General features: G+C 36.3%; 1 protein-coding gene across 1 annotated transcript in view; it reads right to left on the bottom strand.

The window, feature by feature from the left end:
* The window catches only part of cdh23 (cadherin-related 23), a gene marked incomplete at its 5' end in the record, with an annotated part of 329,690 nt that overhangs the window by 253,202 nt on the left and 53,243 nt on the right, over positions 1-23,245 (bottom strand). Inside the window, 3 exons of the mRNA XM_079843313.1 lie at positions 12,142-12,234; positions 12,736-12,783; positions 12,898-13,040. Of these exons, the coding sequence (XP_079699439.1) occupies positions 12,142-12,234; positions 12,736-12,783; positions 12,898-13,040 (284 nt within the window). The remainder of the gene's footprint in view (positions 1-12,141; positions 12,235-12,735; positions 12,784-12,897; positions 13,041-23,245) is intronic.

Genomic DNA, 23,245 nt, shown 5'->3' with positions numbered 1-23,245 from the left:
TTCATTTGTGTTCCGAAGATGAACGGAGATCTTACGGGTGTCCAACGACATGAGGGGAAGTCATTTATGACAGAATTTTCATTTTTGGGTGAACTAACCCTAGAGATTGCACTTTGTGCATTGGAAGCACTCAAAAGTCTGTTTTGTATAGCTACCTCTGTAAAACAGGAAGTTATTTATTCATTTTTTCAGAAGTTGTAGCATATTCCTTTTGTAAACAACTTGTTTGACTCAATGTTTTGTAAATTTGAGCCATGTGTTTATTAAGGTCTTCAATAAAACAGAAGATGAGAACTTAAATATTCCCAGCACTTTCTGTGATGTAGTGCTTTTTTTTCTCTTTTTCATCAAACCGCAGTTTTTGCAAGTTCCCGCAATTTAATCGCATAAAATTGCATGAATATCCCGCATTTTCCATCGCATTTTTTAAGAAAACGTGCTGCATAATCAAGGATTTTTGCCCGCAACAATCACAAAAAAAAGCCGCATTTTTCTGGAAGGACTGATAAGATAAGATGGCCAAATAAAAAAAAATATATATTTTTTAAGTTATATTGTGCTTTGTTTGTATAATGTCTGCTGGAATGCTAATAATGTTCAGTGTTAAATACATATTTTTAAATTGTAGTTTTTAAAAAAAAAAAAATAAAATATTTATTTTAAAAGCAAGACAAAATAGTAAAAAAAAAAGCAAATGTATGCAATGGTGAAAGAAATTGGCGAAATAAATGAAAAAAAAAAAAAATAGAAAAACGCATTCGGTATTCGGGCTTCGGCCAATAATTTTCATTTCGGTGCATTCCTAGAAAAGACTAAATGATCTGACTACGACCCAAGCTGCAAGCCAAGCTGCAAATTCAAAGCATGTTTGCGTGTTTCTGCACATTAAAATCTGTGTGAACTCAAGCCAAAATCAGTTCATCTATTATCAGAGCGACTCTACTACAAACACTCAACAACACACACTCATTCATACAAATCTTTCATTAGCATTCCTGTAGATGTAAGTCACTTTGGATAAAAGCATCGGCATAAACTGCAAGCTAAAAAACAATCCAAAAACTCACTCTCTGTAACATATATGCAAAGAGAAAACAGCTAGGTAATTTTTTTTCATACTGTAGAAATATTATGTTTACAACATCCAGTCCCAGCATCAAACTGGATCTTACAGTGCAAAAGGTAACCATCATAACCATGGCACTGTCACTTCCATAGAGAAACACTCTTTGTAAGTGAAGGTATAATGGCCTACATTTACATAAATATGAATGAATTTTAAATGAAGACACACGCATGTGCGGCTTTTTGGGTGATGATAAACTTCCAGGCACCTGCTCACTCTCAGTCTATAATGCACAGCGGCCTATTAATGAGTGTTATTCATCATCACCTCATATTACACTAGAAAATTTACAGCAGAACAATTTTCTACAGGATCAGGACACTTTTGACCAAGAACAATCACACTTCCTGTGTGACAAAAAATAAAAATGTATACATTTTCTTGATTAATTCTTCATTATTATTCCTTGATAGAAAGTTAAATGTGTTTTTAAATTTTTATACGTCCAATACTGTCAAAACATTCATCAAGTGCCCTTATTATGCTTTTTTGAATATTACCTTTCGAGCAGTGTGTAATATACACTATATTGCCAAACGTTTTTGGACGTCTGCCTTTACATGCACATGAACTTTAATGACATCCCATTCTTAATCCGTAGGGTTTAATTTGGAGTTGGCCCACCCTTTGTAGCTATAACAGCTTTAACTCTTCTGGGAAGGCTTTCCACAATGTTTAGGAGTGTGTTTATGGGAATTTTTTACCATTCTTCTAGAAGCGCATTTGTGAGGTCAGGCACTGATGTTGGACGAGAAGACCTGGCTCACAGTCTCCGCTCTAATTCATCCTCACTTCCGTAACATATCTATGTAACACATTTGCATAATGCCAGTCTATGGTCTTAATTGGCTGCCTGCTAACAACATCTACTTTGACCCGCCCTAAAAACACTGTAGTTGTAGCTGAGACTGGAAGAGTTTGGTTTATGTTGTCGACATGTCAAGAAGACACCGTTTTCTGCGCTGTGAATCCACTTTGGACGCACTTCAAAAGGATGAGGACTCGTGCTGGAATTGATTCGGTAAAACATTGTTGAAATTCAGATATGGTAATGGCCATTTTGTTTCTATCACGTGCTGTAAGCGCTAGACCAGTCACAACAGACCGGGCTATCTGACCAATCAGAGCAGAGGACTGAATCCGTTATCAAACTGTTTCAGACACTATGAGAAAAGAGGTAGTGGGCAATGTATATTATGAGGATATTAAAGTGTTATTTGACCTTGGATGCATGTAAACCTATTCTAGCAGACAACCAGGAGCCTTTAAAATAGCATAATAGGGGGACTATAACACAGCCATTAAAAGTTTTTTTTTTCATGTAGCACCACAAAATGTCCAATATTCCAAGAAAACTTGATAGAAATAATTATTTACAACTACTAACTAACCTACTGATTGTTTATTTTAGTCCATCTTGAAGACTAGCATAAATTATATATACAGTACAGTATGGGTCAGTAAGAATTTATATATACAGTTTCTGACATTTTCAGTACGTGTGATTGACACTGGAGCATGAGCTCTTGAAGCTCCGCCCTCTTCTAGAAAGGGGGCCGGGAGTAGCAGCTCATTTGCATTTAAAGGGACACACACAAAAACAGCGTTTTTTTTGTTGCTCACCCCCAAAAAGTGGCAATTTTAACATGCTATAACAAATTATATGTGGGATATTTAGAGCTAAAACTTTGCCCACACTCTGGGGACACCAGATATTATTTTACATCTTGTAAAAGGGGGCATAATAGGTCCCCTTTTTAAAATGTTTTTTGAAAGAGGTCTCGTGTTCACCAAGGAAGCATTTATTTAATACAGTAAAAACAGTAATATTGTGAAATATTATTACAATTTAAAATAAATGTTTTAATTATTATTATCAATGTTCAAAAACAGTTGTGCTGCTTCATATTTTGTGGAAACCATGAGGATTCGTTGATGAATAGAAAGTTCAAAAGCATTTATTTGATATAGAAATATTCTGTAAAATGATACATGTATTTACTATCAATGTAATGCATCCTTGCTGAATAAATGTGATAATTTCTTTAAATTCTTACCGACCCCTAACCTAAGTGTAGAAAAGTAGTGTATAATTTTTTTAATGCATATAAATTCATTTAAACAAATGAACAAAAAAATTCCTCTTTGCAACAGTACCTCAAGTCAATTTCAACAGATTCTCACCAACAGTGTTCACATTCAAATCAGACCCTCTCAAACAACTGCTCTCTTGCTGTAGCGCTGTAGATTCAGCAGCTGTGCAGTGTCGTTGGAGAATAAGGGTGCAGTAAACACTGACACACACACAATTGCATGCTTACGTACACACACACACACACACGCACAATAAATTTAAGCAGCTTTATAACTGTCAGATGCAATGCTGTTCACCTGCTCTCCTTCCATAAGAAACCTCCCACAGTTACTGCCCAACAAATTACACTGCCAATTACAGGCCCATTCACACACAAACACACACACACACACACACACACACACACACACACACACACACACACACACACACACACACACACACACACACACACACACACACACACACACACACACACACACAGTTCTTTCCTTCAGCCTCCTATGATACTCATTCACACATCATTGTAGAAATTACAACTAGCAACGGTCATTCTAGCAAAAACATTGTGTCAAGCTAATTTCACTGTTCTTGACAGATTCTAACTAAAGCAACTTTAAAACAACTTTTTTTCTTGTTTTCTGATTGGCTCAAAAAAGCACAAACACTCCCCAAACTAATTTCTGCTGGTCACAAAGACAAAAACAATTGTTTAACCCACCTTTAAAGTCACCATGAAATCAAAGGGACAATTTGTATCTTTTTATGAAATATTGCAGTATTTGCAAATATTTTAATTCATTAATCAAAATAACTTCCCTTCCTCTAGCAACAACATCTCTTCTCTGATGACATGTTTACTGGCGAAGGGGCGGGACAACCTGGCACTAACATGAGATCGAGCAATAGCAAACCTATTTTCTGTTGATCTCAGTTGGGGGCGACAATTATTACATAAAACAGAAAGAGAAATGCAAAATTAAGAGAATACAAGAACATTCTCCGCATTCCAACTATTTAATAAATTCCCAATTAATAAAATCAACTCATGCCCTACATTATTTCCTGTAGCCTTTTCACTCTGACTTATGTCACAGTAAGGAAGAAAAGACTTTCACAACTTCCGTTTCATTCACTTCATGCCGTTCTCCGTTTTTAACCTGTCTTGAAATTCTTTAACTTTACTTTTCATTCAAACATTTACAGCTCTTCCCAGTCCACCATCTAACACTGTTCCTCCCACTCATCCTCTCACTCTGAGAGGTAATGTCAGGATAATCCCTGATTGGTGGAATACAGTTTGAGTGACAGATTGATGGAGTGATGCCGCAGTCTGTTTTCACAGACCAAGAGAGGTCAGCAGAGGTAATGAGGCCATCAAAATGCAGAAACAGGGAGACTTGGAAACAGAAAGAGGTGGTTGGGGTGGAGCTGGGGCTGTTTTTTCTTGCTCTTTCAAAAACAGAAAAAAATTAACAGTTTGCCCAAAAAATTAAATGGTCAAAATTCACTTAAAAATCTCCCTTGCCGCTATCAATCTCAAATTAAATTGTGGTCCCAGTCATTAATTATGTGTAGTCATGAGATGATGATTAGGGCTGAACGATTTTGGAAAAAAATCGAATTGCGATTTTTTTTAACCAATATTGCGATTGCGATGTAATATTGCGATTATTTTTTAAACTCTTTATCTTCTGTATTATTCAACAATACATCATTGTATAGTAATGATGGACATTTTTTGGCACCTCACGATCCGATTCCGATTCTCGGAGTCAAGATCCGTTTGAAAAACAATTCTTGAACTTTTTCCTTATTAATTAATCTAATTAATTTATTAAAAACTTAAAATCTTTTTTTTAATTATATATGTAATTATAAGTGCTTTTTAAAATAACTACACATTATAACATTTTAATTAAAACAATTGCATGTTAATAATTTTAAATATATAAACTAATATAGCTGCAAAACATAAACGCTATAGTAAATCATAAAGAGTAACAAAAAAACATATTACAAGCAATGAACAAAGCATGCTTTCGGTATTTAAGAGTATTGTGAGTGATTTTTCTCTTTCACAGCTTTACTGTTGCCTGATTATTAAAGGGGTGGTAAACAACGATTTCACTATTCTAACTTTAGCTAGCGTGTAATGTTGCTGCTTGAGCATAAACAACATCTGCAAAGTTACAACGTTCAAAGTTTAAAGCAAAGGGAGATATTTGCTTTTAAAGAAATCAGTTTCTAAGAACTACAGCAAACGGCCAGTAGGCGACTACACACATTCCTCCAGGGTTGGTGACATCACCAGCCTCAATATTTACATAAACCCCTCCTCCGAGAATATTAAATAAGGGGGGGTGAGGCCATTTTGTATCGCGGCGCTGTTGTGGTTAGTAGGCTGGAGTGTTGTTGCCGCGATGCAGAGGAAACGCTGTTATTTTCATCCGGATTGCAGATCTGGGGTACTTGCTCTGTTCAGCCTTCCTTGGGACGGGGGTGCGTTGCAGAGCGTTTAACATACAGCATGTTGCACGTGTGTTTGAGTCAGCGGGGAATCAGGCGCGCGCAGGGCTCCCTGCAGAGGAGATCTAACATCTAAGCACATCTAACAGAGGAAAACATCCACCGTCTTCGCGATTTCAATGCCAGATTTGCACAACGTCAGCTGCGTGAAAAAAACACTGCCGGTGCGTGGATGCACGACGCGCGCGCTGCACATTTAACGGAGGACAACACAAACTTCCACAAACTTCGCGAGTTCAATACAGGATATGCACAACGGCTTGTCCTGAAAGCTGGATTTACAAACAGAAGCTGTTTACGGGCCACAACCTGTAAGTCTGATTTATTTTTCATCGATGTGTTTTCCTGTAATAGGTTAATTGTACGTTGTAGCAAGGAAGTAAACAGATGACAACGCTGTTCTGCAAACCAGTCTGTTAAATGCTCATTCATACTTAACGTTATCCGACGAACACCTAACGTTACAAACATTAACGTTAAAATCTCAACAGCGAACCTGGCATTAGTGTAAATGATTCTTTGATTAGAGCTTTTATGTATTGTTTATCTACAGGCTTGCTAAACATGGTTCTGTGTGTGATTTGGCTAACTTACTAGTTAAAGCCAGTGCTTAGTGTTTGTTTTGGGTTAGTTCTTGTGACAGATATTTGGCTATAATCGTTCTAAAAATACAAAAGTTAAAGTGCCATTCAGTAGCGATCATTATAGATCCGCAGTCTTTACTCTTGAGGACTGAACAGGTTCTGCTCGATCATCTTCACTCAAATGTTCTGGGTCTGATTCGGGCTCAGATTGGTATGGTTTTATTGACGCCGTTGTTTCTAACACTGACCAAAGCACAGCCTCCGATAAAGGTAAGGGGCGTGACGTTTCCGACATACGTGCACTAGGCGGTTAGCGAATCACAACACACTGGGCCAGCTAACCAATCAGAGCCCACTGCGTATTTTTGAGGGACTGGCTTCATACAACCCGGAAAGCATCAGACCGTTTTACAAGGAGGGACAGAGCAGTGTAGAATAAAGGTCAAATATATGAAAAATAAGGCAATTTTTTTTAAAACGAAGCATGAACACATGTTACAGTGCACCCCACAAACACAGCCAAGCCTTCAAAAGAATGTGTTTTACCACCCCTTTAATGATGATATCATAGACAGCGGGAGATCTGCACTCACACTAATTCACACATCTCTTTTGAAAGATGTTGTTTGCCCTGTCTGTTTAATTCATTAAGACATTACTGACGCCGTTTACATTCATTTTGCGTCATAAAAGCATTTTGAGACGTGCATAGGTGTGCGAGCACTCTTCACAAAGTGTGGCGTGAGCATTTGAAACAGAAAGCCTTCTGTCAGTGAGTTTCTTATTTTTAATATATAAGCACAAACTGCATTCCAAACGACATAAATGAAGCCTTCGTGGAGCATTTGTAAGGAAAATACCGGCGAGAACACACACTGTAAGCGTGACACCAGCCTATAGTATGACCAACAGAATATTAGATAGATTAAACACAAACAGTTTTTTCTTTTAGGCCAGGCATTTGATATGTGTAACGTGCCTAGGGTTGGGTACCGTTCACATTTTAACCGGTATCGGTACCGGTACCTGAAATTCGGTACCGGTACCCAACGGTAACTTTTTTTGGTACTTTTAGGATGTTTACATAAATAACTGTAAAGAACCTGTAAGTAATTTATAAAAGTGTTATTGACATTATGCCAGAGCTGCCCTGGTCGCTGTCTGCCATTGTCTGTGATGTTTGATTACTGTAATATTTACTAGTAAATAGTAGGCTACTAGGTACTTAATTTAATTAATAAAAACAACCATATTATTTTTTCTTTTTAATTTAATTTCTATGAAAAGATTTCCCACAAATTGTGTTATGTATTTTCTGGTAATCAACTGAAGACATAAAACATTCATTTAATTTATCTTTTAATTTAATTAAGCTTTTTTTGTCAAACAAAGTGCTGCACAACTGAGCTTTATATGGTTAAAAATAAAACATGAAGAAAAATTAAAAAAATTAAAAATTAAAAAATTAAAAAAAAAAATGTTTTATCATTTATTATTATTACATTAGTGTGAGTATAATTATTACATTGAGACGTATCTAAATTCTACTTTACAACAGTAATTTATTTGTCAAGTTAGCCAAACTTTTATTTTGACGGGTTGCCGTTCATTTGAGTTTGTGTGTGTTTATATGACGGTAGTTTTTCTCAAATGAAACGGTAAAATGCTCATGAAGTGACTCAGTGGCTCTGAAGATGACGTTCGTGCGTTCATGTCCTCATATGAGAGGCAGAGATGGAAACAATGGACCGTCACGCGCGATTCTGAGTGAGTGTGTGTATGTGTGTGAGGTAAAACCATAGACTGTAAACCGCGCGTCTACGGCATTCATTCACACAGAGACACTCATGATTCGTATTTAAATGGTCTTTACGCGGTTTAATATTTACAGACACTAGTCTATATCACAATATGCGTTCTCAGGTACCGAAATTTGGTACCGATTGATTTAATGTGAATCGGTACTCGGTAGTACCGACGTAATTCGGTCGGTGCCCTTTTACCGAGTTCGGTACCCAACCCAGGTGCCAAGTTAATGCTTTTTCTACAGACTGCTTTACTCTCACGTGTCACATGACCAGACTGTAATCGCAGTCTTTGCGGTTAGGAAATCGTGTTTATTATCGCAAATGTAATTAATCGTTCAGCCCGATGATGATGTCATTGAATCGATTACTTGATTTGAAAGCTACAGTGGAGGATTACGTGTACAGTGAATAAAGTTTTTGTTGTTCTTTTAGCAAAATGCAAGTGCTTTTATGCACGAATTTCACCAAACCTTGCAAAAACATTTCCTGGTCATCATTCATCTCAGAATAAAAAAGAAAAAAAGATTACATTTAGCTTTTTTTGTGCTTTTTTTTAAATTAAGCTTTTTTTTTACTTTATTTACAATAATAATAATAATTTAAATAGTTAAATATTTATAGACCATGGTAAATATTGTGTGTTTATTTATGTGGATTAAATAAAATAAAAATATAACTTTTTTCTGTAATACAAGAACAAAAAACATTTAGAATTACAAATAAATTAAATGCATTGCAGCAATGAAAAAAATGCAACTGTCATAATAATGTCAGAATCCCAAAAGCTTTATGAACCTAAAATAAGCTTCCTATTAATTATGCAAAATAAAAATTAAAATTAAACCAATCTTTTGACTTTGTGGTGAAATGTGACCTGGACATGTTTCAAAAGATATTATACAAGCCACAACTTACAAGATGACTCAGAGAGACTCTACATTGAACAATCCAAATCTCTTTGGGTTTTCCGCAGTTCTGGTGAAGGCTGAGAATTATGGGTAAGTGGCCAAATATGCCGGTCCTCCTCTGTCCTTCTGACTGCAGATAGCTTAATCATCAAGCCTCGGTAAACAACATCAGCTAAATACAGCTCTCTCGCTCACACTCGCTCACTCTCACCCTACTTTTATTTGCTCAGAATGACAGATTGAAAAGAGAAAAAAATAACTGTGGCTTTGAAGATTTGCTGTGGGGAGGAGTGTGGGATGTATATAGACATACAATATAAACATCAGCTGAGGTGTGTGTGTGCTGCGGAGAGAAAGAGTTGTCTACTTTACTCTACCAAATTACCTCATGTCAGGGATTAGAAGGGGACGGGCCAGAAGGATGATGGGAAAAGCAGTGAAGGATAGGTTGAAGTTGGAAAAGTGCTGATAGACAGAGCAGGAGAGAGAGGGTGAGGGGGTTCTGTTGATCTCAGTTGGGGGTGACAAATATTACATAAAACAGAAATAGAAATGCAAAATAAAGAGAATACAAGAACATTCTCCGCATTCCAAACATGACACTGTTTCTGGAATTCAAAACCAAAATATTTAAATTAGTCTGATCATAAGACATCAGGAAATTAAAACTGACCCCATTTGCTCTCTTAATGCAAATCATTGGTGCATGTTATTAAAAAAAGGTTCACCTTTGTATTATTTTACAAAAAAGAATAAATAAATAAAATATTTAATTTATTATAAAATATATTAAATTATTTAAACTTAAAAATTAAATAAAAAATGTAATAAATTAAAGGGATAGTTCACCCTGAAATTAAAATAAAGTAATCTTTTACTCACCCTGCTGTTGTTATAATGCCATATGTCCTTCTATCTTTTTCGGACCTCAAAAGCTTGCACGCGCTCCTCCATATAATGGCAGTGAATTGTGACCAGGCTAAAACTTTACAAAAAGGATACAAAAGTATCACGCAATGATACAGTGAGCCGCGCGCCATATATGGAAAGTGTTCAGGAGGCATACTATAAAGTTTTGCGAGAAAAAAAACGTATTATTCAGTCAAAATGCTGACCTCGGCCGTTACTCTATGCGCGTTTCGGTGAGTGCGTGCGAGCCGTCAGCAGCCGCTCACACCTACTATAACTCGCACTGTTGTCATGGTACCCAGGATAAGCACACACACGCACCATTTTGAGAAATCAGGCTCAATAGAAACAAATGTGACTTTCGTGTTTTCTATAGGGTATATGAGAAGAAATAATACAATAATACTAATAATAAGGTAAACCTCCTGAAGTGAGTGTTGTGTACCGATTGTCATGACAACATTGCGTGAGCAGCTGCTGACGGCTTGGACGCACTCACAGGAGCGCATACACAGTGTTAATTTCGTTGACAAAATTTTCGTCATAATTTTCGTCAACTACCTTTTTTCACTGACGAAAACGAGACGATAACTAAATAAAAACAAGTGTTGGATGACAAAAACTATAACGAAAATCAACTGTCATTTTCGTCAACAAATAAAAACGAGGCGAAAATGTTAGGAAGGGACGATTAGGGAAGAGATCCAGTCAGAATTGATGTCCTGTGTAACAGATGCGCACATTTGATTTGAACTGATCTAACCGCTGGAGAACACGGCACTGTTGCGCGCTCTACTCTACAGACTACCTCACGCATCCCCAATCCAGCGCTCCAGAGCGGCTCACAATCAATGAATAACACACATTTATGCCAGGCAATTGTTTATGAACTAATGCTGATGAATAATGACAATGTTTACTTTATGATGTTTATATAGTAATATGTTTTAGACGGTTGTAACAATGCATATTTTATCTCCTCATCTGAACTTGAAAGAGCTCCTGCCACTGCAATAGTAAGGCGAGATTTCAAAATAAGAGTCCCGGTGTATTTCCAGCTGGTTTAGAATTAAAAGTCACGCATTATATATTCGTTTTTGCTTACACAATAAACTGTATTTAATTTCATTCCCATTTAATTTATAGTCAGGAGGAAAGACCAGTATTTGACACATATTAAATAAAGTATCAGGGTTATAATAGTTAACTAAAACCATTTAAAAAAATCTTTGTTACTTGAAATTAAATAAATGTTAACTGAAATTAAAAAAATAAATAAACAAACTTATTTGAAGCTTTAGCTTAACATGATATACTAACTAAAACAGAAATACAAAGTTATAAAAACGATATAGATGTTCTTAAAAACAAACAAAAAAGTGAATTGAGCTCTTTCGTGTATTTTTAATGTCAAAAACAAAATTATGTCAAAATGTCATTTCAAGCAACAGTCGGTTATGTAATACTTAAATGCTTAATGTATTACAATTTAACCAAACTCATTAGATTTTAGGAGACTAAATCTACTGTAGATTTAGTTGACTAAAATTGTATGATATTTAGTCGACTAAAATCGTATGATATTTAGTCGACTAAAATCGTATGATATTTAGTCGACTAAAACTAGACTAAAACTAAAAACAATTCAGGTGACTAAAATATGACTAAAACTAAATGGCATTTTAGTCAAAAGACTATGACTAAAACTAAATCAAAATATGCTGTCAAAATTAACACTGGCGTACAGAGTAATGGCTGAGCTCAGTATTTTGACTGAATAATACGGTTTCTTTCTCGCAACACTTTATAGTATGCCTCCTGAACACTTTCATATATGGCGCACGGCTCACTGTATCATTGCGTGATACTTTTGTATAATTTTTGTAATGTTTTAGCCTGGTCGCTATCCACTGCCATTATATGGAGGAGCATGTACAAGACTATTTTTTAAAACTTCTGCTTTTGAGGTCTGAAAAATATAGAAGGACATAGGGCATTGGAACAACAGCAGGGTGAGTAAAAGATGGCTTTATTTTCATTTCAGAGTGAACTATCCCTTTAATAACTCACCTAACATTTCTTCTCATTAAGTATCATGTTTGACTTAGAAGAAAATCACATCATGAAGGAAAAACGAGGGGGAACGGTACTGCAAGTTGTGAAGTGAAGTGTTGTACATTACCTCTGATATTTGAATGGCATACGGCTGGTTGTGAAATGTTGGAGAATTGTCATTAACATCCCCGATCTGAATGTTCACTGTATCCTTGACAACCTAAAAATCAAATGAAATAAAATAGGAGAGGCTTTTGAGAACATTCTACTATTTCTACTCTGAATCTCATATTAAAAAAATGGTCTATATTAATTATAAATAGAGAAGAAAATTTCTTTAAGACAATTTTCTAAATCTTAAAAATTAAAATTTGGAGGTTGGTAAGATTAAACGGTAATACAATTAAACAGTAATGCTGTTAAATATTATAATATTATATTATATTAATATTATATATATTATTTTAATGTATTTTAAATTGTAATTTATTCCTGTGATGCAAAGCTGAAATTCCAGCATCATTACTCCAGTCTTCAGTGTCACATGATCCTTCAGAAATCATTCTAAAATGATTTATTTTTATGTATTTGCTGAGTAAAAGTATTAATCTTTAAAATCATAACTTTTGAACGGTAAAAGTAAAGGTTGCATAGACCTTAGATGGATGGATGGATAAAAAGATGGACGGACAGAAGGATAGATAGATGATCGCTAACTCACCCCTTGACTGTCACTGACTGAGAACTCCACCTGCATCTCTGACTTGGTCTGAAGAGACAAAAACAAAAAACACACAAACAAACAGCAGCATTATATCACTAGTGTCAGCTCCAGTTGGACAGTCATTCTTTTCTTTCACCATTTGCTCATTATTTTCCGCACCTCCCTGTCGAGCGGCTGTCTCAGCCACACCACCCCAGTCGTCTCCTGCACAGCGAAGTACCGCATGGCCTCTTCCCCGACCACACCGAAAATCAACGGCTCGCCGTCCGGATCGTTCGCCTCTAGCTTGGTAATGGATGTACCTGAATACACACATAGAGACAATGAATAACTTAAAGGGGTCATATTATGCAAAGCTGAATTTCCCTTAAAGGGGTACTTCACCACTGGCAAAATGGGCTTTCAATAAAAATATGGCTGCCTATAGAGTAGAAAGGAAAAAAAAAATTTTTTAAATCGGTCGCACATGACTAGAGAAAACAAAGAAAAAAAGCTGTCTTCCTCCCTTTTGCCAAACAGGCAGGAAAACCTCAACACCCATAATGCGCTGGGCATGTTGCCATCCAAGGCCATGCCCACCAGTCTGCTATTGATACACTTACCAGAGTCAAATACTGCCTTGCTTTAGTAGGAAATACTTCTTAGTAAACTTTTAGTCGTAATGGTGTCCACTTGTATTGTTCCCGGGTGCAAGAATTCAAAGAGTAAACATTTAGCAGTAGTGAGTTACTTTCGGTTTCACTGTAAACCCGAAAAAATTTGAGGTAATCAGTAACATAACATTTTTTAAAGTTAAGAAATGTAAAGTTTAAGTAAGCAGAACTTGCAGATTTTTATTTTGCAGTCATACATTTGAATTGTGCCTTACTTTTAATTGCTCCACTACTAAATCTCCCACTTGACATTAATCTTGCACAAAAAAACATTATATAACTCTTAATTTTAGCATTTACTCTTGCTTTTGAGTGTCATGGCAAAGCGTGCTGGGAAATAGAAATCCCAGCCCAATTTCAGTTAAAGTTTGTCAATTAAAAGAAACAGGTTCATAAAACTCAAAACAACGAGTCAGATTACTTAAAATGTGTCAGTTTTGTGAACTCAAAAGAAAGAGAAAGTTCTAAATGCTCATAAAAGTTAATTTGATTTAACTCATTTGTTTAATTTGAGTTGGCTCTACTCAAACCAATGAATTATTTTGAGCGTTAGGGTTTACAGTGTTCCAGTGAAGGATCTAGAGCGTTGTATGGCTAAAGGCTGCAAAGAATCGTAAATACAGAGAGAACGCCGCGACAGAAAATCTGAAAAACCAGTGTGTTTACAATTAACATTTCAGACTGGATGGCCATCGCAGTTCACGCACCGGTCTGTCAGTTTCATTCAACACCAACCACCCTAGGACTCAAAAATGCAGGACTGACAACCATATTCTGTTGCTATGTGAACGTGGCCTATTTCTGATTTTTGGAAAGTAGTGTCAACTCCTGCAAATCGGAACAACAAATAGTGTATTTTTAGCATTTCAATTGCAAAATATCTAATTTAAAGGAAGAAAGAAAAGCATACTAGAGTGAAACAACATGAGTAAGGCTGAGTAAATAATGATAGAATGTTCATTTTTGAGTGAACTGTTCCTTTAAAGTGCTCATATAATGCCCCTTTTTACAAGATGTAAATTAAGTCTCTGATGTCCCCACAGTGTGTATGTGAAATTTTAACTCAAAATACCCCACAGATAATTTTTGTAGCATGTTAAAATTGTCACTTTTTAAGGATGTGCAAAAACGAGCCATTTTTGTGTGTGTCCCTTTAAATGCAAATTAAATGCTGCTCCCGGCGCCCGTTCTAGAAGAGGGCGGAGCATCAAGAGCTCATGTTTCAAGATTCAAGATTCAAGAGTTTTATTTGTCACATACACAGTTATATACACAATATACAACTGGCAGTGAAATGTAAACAGGTCCGCTCCATGGACAGTGCAAATAACAGTTACAAGAAATTAAAATAGAAATAGAATAAAATTAGAATAAAAAGTATTAACATAAGTAGAATTATAAATAAATCAAGTAAAAGATAAAAATAGGAAATAAGATAAAAATAAAAATATAAAAATTAAAATATAAAAATATAAAAAAAATAAGTGGATATGATAAGTGAGATAAACTGTAGACTTAGAAATAAGTGGTTAACATAAATATATATATATGTATATATAAAGAAGTATAATGTGCAAGGTTTATTACAGGTTGTTACGCAGTAACAATAGGAAAGTAAAGTGCAGTGCAATGGCAGTATGTGGATGTTAATGTTTAAACTGGATGTTTATGTGTGTGCGGGGGTGAAGTGAAGTCACGTGACTGAGTTCAGGAGTCTGATGGCCTGGGGGAAGAAACTCCTTATGTTAGCAGCTACCTCACGCATACTCACACTGAAAATGTCAGAAACTGTTCAGCCTTTTATGTTCAAACCCGAGTCGGACAATGCTAGAGAGACTCGCTAAGAAATGACAACATGTAGAATGCAACCATTTCTGAATGGTTAGTTGATGAATTTATGTAGCTGATGTGAAGTTAACTATCTTCAAGTCATCGATTAGCATATTCTGTCATGATAATCTATAAATCGCACGTGTGGGAACTGCTGTAAGATGCACAGAGCCAGAGAATATATGCTGCATGGAGACAGAACAGGTATAGTTTAGATTAATTACGGTGATAATTTATGTTGTCATCTTGCTTTTATGACATGCTATAGCATTTGTGTTACGTATTGTATTGCAATAAATGTGAAAAGTCAGATGTGACGGCTTGAGTAGACTCCTAAATGTGCTCTACTACAACAACTCTTCCTCTTCTCAACATGGCCTTTGTTGCGTGTTCCTGGGTGAAGGGTTTATGTCAATTTTTAGGGTTTGTGATGTCACTAACCCATGAATAAGCTCATTGTAGTCCCTACCAGTTGTTTGTTGTAGTCCTTAAAAAGAGATTTCTTTAAAAGAAAATATCTCCCTTTGCTTTGAACTTTGAGCGTCGTAACTTTGCAGATGTTGTTTATGCTCAAACCGCAACATTACACATTAACTAAAGTAAAAAAGCTAAATCATAATCAAGGACCCCTTTAAATGAAACTTCCTCCAGGTATTTTTGTCAAGTGCAAAGTTTTGACCTTGAGAAGCAGTTCTTTTAATATTTCCTTTTTCATCTCTCATTAATCAAAATCTAAAGAAACTAACCCTTTTAAATTTGTTTTTTCACCTCTTTATTCTCTCTTTCTTTCTCAATATCCCAAAACCTGCTACAATATAACCAAAAGCAACAATGGCATCCTCTAAGCTCTTTATGCATCACACACATGGAGTCAGTGTGTGTCTGGTAACAGGTGTGCGTTTATGAAGACACCTGGCGAGGGGGTCCCTGACTCATTCCAGCTTTAGTTCTGCTGACGCGCCAGACGCCTAATGCTGCAAATCCTACATTAATGAGAAAGAACAACAAACAGATCAGGCTGAATCCCTTCCACAGCCATAAACACACACACAGACTCAAAGTATTTTACACACATTCAAATGCATTCACATAAATACCGGTAGGTAAGGTAGAACATGATGTGAGAAACACCAAGGCCATGGGTTCAGTTCCCAGGGATGAAATGTAAACTTTAAAAGCCACTTTGGATAAAAACCTCTGCCAAAAAATGTAAAGCCAATGTATCCCATAGCAATCAATATACAGTATATAGCTGTTCAAGCACCTCTTTCATATCCAGACACATCCAGCAACAACAAAGGTCAATAATTTAAACCACATGCACACATACAGGTTTATTAATACACAATACTGTGTGAAAGAGAGGTGAAAACACCTCTAATTAATGGGAGGATTTATGAACTGCACTCTCTGTTTATAATGAGAATTATGCAAATTCTGCTGCTTTCAGTGTGAGTTATAATTTGGTTGAAGACGGTGCAAATTAAGCGTTTTACGTTACACTCATTAATAATAAAGACTTCCCCCTCTCTTTCCTGTTTTTAGGGTGGAGGGATCCATTGTGTGTGGTCAGGAGAGGGAATGCTGGGTAACAAATGGCTGTTCTGGGTCACTGATGTGTGTCTGAGCATAAGTGGATTGTGGGATATGGCAAGAAGAGACTAAAATATGTGTCAATATGCAAGACAAACCATGGCTCTGTTTCAAAACCTTGAGCTGCCTTGACAAACGATTTCAGTAGTGTTTGGCATTGGCATGTTGCCGAGCTAACAACATGATACTCAAAAAACAAAACAAAAAGATTAATAAAAATTGTGTTGTGTTTTTTGTTAATTCAATTTGAAATGATTTTTATTTAAAGGGGTACTTCAGTGCTGGGAAGATGAATGTGTATTTAAACTGGGACATTTATGTAGTAGAAATGTGCCATTATTGTGGAATTTGGTGCCTTCTAGACCGAGAAAAGACAGAAAATGTATTTTTGTCTCATGTGGATGAAAGACAACAACTCCCAGAATGCACTTGCTTCGCTGCCCTACGAGCCCACTCCCTACACACCGCCCCACCATCATTTTAATCTTCATAATAATACAATCATTTCATTCAGTTAGAGAATAAACACTACAATTAAAAACTGAACGTGTCTTTTCAATAAAGTGTGAGTGAGCTGAACAGTCACAGGACAAATGCAGCAGGAGTCAGATTTCATTCATCATGAGAGCGAAGATCTGAGCAGAGCTGAGGTAAGGTAAGCCCGTCAGTCATTCTCAGCGCGTGTACAGTCTGGCGCGTTTTCAGATCGCATATGGAAGCTAAACTGTCATAGGAATTAATTGAAAAGTTGAAACACTCACTTTGCTCCGCACCGCTCCGTTATTAATGCCAGATCCGAGCGGCCGTGCGCATGTACATTCTGTGAGTGAGATCCCTCCGCAGTGGGCAGTTTGATAACATTTTAAAATCATTTATATAATAATTTTAAAAAATATATTTTTTAATTAAAATGTATAATTTTTCTATTATATTTTTTTCTATGAATAACATTAATAAATTATATTAAATATGATTATAAATTATTACAAATGTATGATTACAATTTTATTTATTATATATCACTTATTATCACTTTATCGATTATAGTAATTTTTCACTTGTCGCAATGCATAATGGGATTGCATTATGCAACATGACATTCTATGCACACAAATATATAATTTGAATAAATATTTTTCTAAATTATTCTAAACAATTTTAACTATACTTTTTATATGAAATGAATTAAAATATGATAAAATATAGTAGAGTATATTAAATATAATATATTATATATATTATATAAATATATTATATATATATATATATATATATATATATATATATATATATATATATATATATATATATATATATATATATATATATATATATATATATATTAGAAATTATATGTATAATCACTTCTCATTTTATCCCATCTTTGATGGATTTTTTTCACAATGTATTACAGGATTTGTATTACACACAAAAATGCATAATACAAATAAATATTAGGTATTATTTTAAAATGTATTCTTAATCATACTTTTTGGTATTAAAATATATTTTATAATGTATAATATTTATAATGTGTTTAATATAATTTCATACATTTTTATTTGTTATTTTTTTATATTTAATTTAAACATTTCTTCATTCCTCCATCACAGTCTAGCACAGTGTTTCCCAACTGGGGTGCCGTCTGACGAGAGCAGGGCTGCCGTGTAAAAGTCCTTCAAATAATTAGTTTTTTTCTTCAAATAATTCTCTCTTTGTAAACTTTATTCAGTGCATGCGAGTGCTGCCGTATGTTTGAATATGACCAGTCATTTTCGCCGTCATCACCCGGGTTTAGTGCCAGAAGACGCGAATGAGAAGTCGTGCGCGCTGTGAGAAAATCTGTCTCTGTGCGTTCATCCGAAAGCGCGCACACGTCTCACAGCGCGCAAATATTGAGTTCTCTTTCAAGTCTTGCTCTTGAACAGACAAATTCAGACAAAAAGTATGTTAACATGTCCATCTTTATGAGTATTCTAGCAGACATAGTCTATGCCTTAAGTAAACTTTATACAGTCGAGAAAGACGACGCATATCCGAGCATTAGGTCTTAAAGGGGCAGTAGCCTTTACTGCTGTCTGTTTAATGTCAAACAACAAAAGACAAGGGCATCACTCACTGCTCTTGATTGAATAGCTTTTGTAAGTTTAATAGGATTAATCTTTATTTTATACAGTCAAATATGCAATGCTATTTTACATTTGATCAATTTCTGTACCTGAAAACTAATGTTAGACGTACCTAAAAAACCTGAAAAGCATAGTTTATTTTATTAGTATCTTTGCTCTATTGTATTTATTTTTGCTGCTGCTTGTTTTTAAATTATTTGTTATGATTATTTTCTTCATTTTTATTTGACAGTAGTCCTTTTTCCCTGAACATAGTAAATACTGAACCATACCAAAACCGTGAACCTAAAACCGTGACAAACCAAACCGTGAGCAATATGTACCGTTATACCCCTAGCGTAACGTATGCGAGGGGGTGCCACAAAATGGAGAACATTTTCAAAGGGTGCCATGACTGAAAAAAGGTTGGGAAACACTGTTCTAGCGACTGCCTTTCGCCTCCTTGTTAGAGCGTCCAACTCTCATGTCGGCGGACCCGGGTTCGAGTCCCGCCTGGAGCGGGCGTTCGAACAGGAGGGGTTACATAGACACTTCAAGATGTACAAAAATTATATAATGAGAATATACAATATGAATCCATTTTCCAAACCGTGCTTTTGTCTTAACCTGAATCATTATGGTACACTTATAATAAGTGTTTATATTGGGACTATTTCAGACCGGTCTGGTAGGAACCTCTGCGTAGAAGCACAGTCCCTGCGTGATTCGCCAGAGAAGTAGCCACGGCTGCAATATTCTTCCGCAAAATGCATACAGTTTTCTATTTATTAACCTCTAGAGTGCAAAAAGTTACGGACTGCAGCTTTAATGATCTATGGACTATTTCAGCTGTCGCAACGAATTATGGTATTGTGTTGTCTGTGAATTATACATTCAATTTGTCCTCAGAAGGCGACACAGTCACACCGCTTAGCATTTGGAAGCACACTATGTAGGCAGCTCACTAGGTATTGTAACAGAGCCGTTGTGTTGGTATGTAATGAGTATGTATGTGCGTTTATATGGGAGTATGTGTAAAGCAGTGACACTCACATTCTCTCTGGCTCAGGCTGATAGATGATGCTATTTAGGCCTCAGTGAGGCCAGTATTATGCTTATGACTGATACACTGCACATTAACAGACCCCACAGCCGAGAAGAACTGACACGAGCAATGTGCCTGCGGGCTCATCTATCTCTCTCGCAGTCACAGGCCATCTCAGCAAGTGTGTACAATGCTTTATTTCAGAGAATGTAACTCATGTTGAACACTGACCGGACAACACAAACTCCTGGACAAAACAACATTAAGTCAGACTGCCACAGGTGATTCAAATGAAGCACAAACAGAAACCTGAACATTTGTGAGCAGCCTAAGAGAGAGTTCATTCTTTACTCATTCTCATGTCGTCCCAAACTGACTTTCACAGAACACAAAATGTGATGTTGGGCAGAACGTGCAAGCTGTTCTTTTCCATTACAAAAAAAGCAAATCTTTCAAGCTCCAAAAAGTACACATGTACATATGACTCACGACTCTTCTGACGCCACACGATAGATTTGTGTGAGGAACGTCATTCACAGACAATCTTCATGGTTTCAGAAGACTTATATAGTGCATGAGTCATAAGGACTACTTTTATGTTACTGAATAATTATATATAATCTGAAGCCAATATAAACAAAAAACCTACCTGAAAAAAAGTATGTGGATGTAAAATAATGGTACTTTGATATACTATGCAGTACTGAATGATTACAATATACTATGGTATGTGCAAGGTATCCCATTGAATATCACAGGTTTACCATGGTACACCCAAAAAATACTACATATTTTATTTTAAGAGCATGAGCCCTTAAAGGGATAGCTCACCAAAAAATGTATTTATTCTCATGTCGTTACAAACCTGTGTGAAAAGAATAACACAAAAAAAGAATGTTGGCTTTCATTAAAATGTCCGTGACATGTCCAAATTGGTGATAGAAATAAAATAAACCTCCAGTAAGTAGAATTTCTAAGATCATACACCCTTAAAAGAAATATCACCCAAATAAAAAAAAACTGTATGACTTTATTTCTTCTGCGTAACATACAAAAAATGTTGAGGTCCAAACATTATTGGAAACATTATTGGACTTTCACTGCATGAAAAAAACAGACATTTTTCCAAATATCTTCTTTTGTGCTCCACTGAAAAAAGTTATACTGGTTTGGAATGAACTGAGATGATGGTACTTTCTTTTTTTTGAGTGAACTATCCCTTTAAGGATGTCTAACACAGTTTCTATGTAACCCCTCCTGTCTGAACCGCCCGCTCCAAGCGGGACTCGAACCCGGGTCCTCCAACATGAGAATCGGACGCTCTATCAAGAAGGCTAAAGGCAGTCGCTAGAGCGTCTCTTGAGATCAGAGGAGTGAGGTTTACTCGCACAGCGACTACTAGCTAGGACGGGACAGTTGTCATCTTGAGGCTGTCTACACTAGATGAGACAAAGCGCCTGTTGCAAATCTATTTGTTAAATCCATATCAAGGTATTTGTATGGTTCTCCAATGGCACTGTATTACTGTAACATGATACCTGATTATTAGTTGGTTAGTGCATACAGTGTATGAATGAAATTCACATTAATGAAACTTGCAAATTACAACGAAATTCATGTATAGGTGGGCTAATGTGTGTGCGGATAAAAGAGAGAGAAATAAAACAGACAGAAAGAGAATGAAAGATAGAGTATGAGATGTGATTGTGTAGAGATGCTGGCAGTCAAGTGTTTTATGCAGCTCCTGGTCTGTTGGAGAGCAGGCCGCTGGGGCCAGTAAATCAGCTCAGAGAGGGCATCCATCCCTGGATAGATCAATAGACTTTCAGCCCCTGTGACTACACAAAAGCTCCTCTGGGGGCCCACAGGGGCCTGGGGTCACCACTCCACCATCACACAGCCAACTTTATTACTATCATCTCAACTGTAATGTTGTACTGCAATACAGAGACATATACTCACAACCAACACACACACACATACAGTTCAGAGAAACACATTCGAAAACAATGAAAAGCAGCATCCTAAACCGGACCCACAATGACTCATAGAAGAGCAGTGGGACCACCCATAGCAAAGAAATATCACAAAATAGATCTAGCTAAAATCTCAATTGTTTCTCCTAGACAGTGATGACAATAAATTAAGAGCAAATGGAGAATTTCCTGCTACCCTGATGTTTCTCTGGAGAGGAAAAAACTCGTCTTAGAACAGATTTGTTTTAGAACAGATTCAAAATGTCCTCATATTTGCCAAGACAAGTCTGCAATTAAACATCACAAATCTCAATACAAATTGATCTGATCTGATCTGAATCTGCTCTGAAGACCAAATGATCTGAGCTCTTTTGTTCTGTACTGTCAATATTGTCTCATTTGTGTTTCTCCTTTTCTTATTCTTAATATTTAAAAAAATAATCTGAGGCAAACATCCACACAGTCAGTTTTTGAGATTGACAGCCACATTTACTTACAGGTGTTCAAACAGTAACTTACAGTAGCGCCTCAAAATTGTCTGTTACAGACTCAAACACCCACATAATCATTCCTAAACGACAATGATTCGCCTATGTCTGTTAAACCTTTGACAAAATCACTCCAGAACATTAAAATCTGCGTTGACACTGACCCAGAGAAAGCATTTTGTGTAGGTATGAAACAAACAGACAGGAGCAGCTCCGCTGGAGAATAGCAAGTGGATCTAAAACCAACTGAGCCCATTAATAATGACAGCAGGTAAATTTGGATGCTGTCACTTTAAGACCGACTACATGGCTTCAAGTCACACATCTCTCAAATATATACTGAAATGAGTTGTCTTTTGCTGCATACTGCACTTCAACAGTTTAAAGGGGAGGTAAACCACGATTTCACTATTCTAACTTTAGCTAGCGTGTAATGTTGCTGCTTGAGCATAAACAACATCTGCAAAGTTACAACGTTCAAAGTTTAAAGCAAAGGGAGATATTTGCTTTTAAAGAAATCATTTTCTAAGGACTACAGCAAACGGCCAGTAGGCGACTACAGACATTCCTCCAGGGTTGGTGACATCACCAGCCTCAATATTTACATAAACCCCTCCTCCGAGAATATTAAATAAGGGGGGGTGAGGCCATTTTGTATCGCTGTTGTTGTGGTATAGTTAGACTGGAGTGGTGTTGCTGCAATGCTGACGAAACGCTGTTATTTTCATCCGGATTGCAGGTCTGGGGTACTTGCTTTGTTCAGCCTTCCTAGGGACGGGGGTGCGTTGCAGAGCGTTTAACATACAGCATGTTA

This window comes from Gobio gobio (genome assembly GCF_949357685.1).
Source record: "Gobio gobio genome assembly, chromosome: 18".
Lineage (NCBI taxonomy): Eukaryota > Metazoa > Chordata > Actinopteri > Cypriniformes > Gobionidae > Gobio > Gobio gobio.
This window is presented reverse-complemented; position numbering and strand designations above follow the sequence as displayed.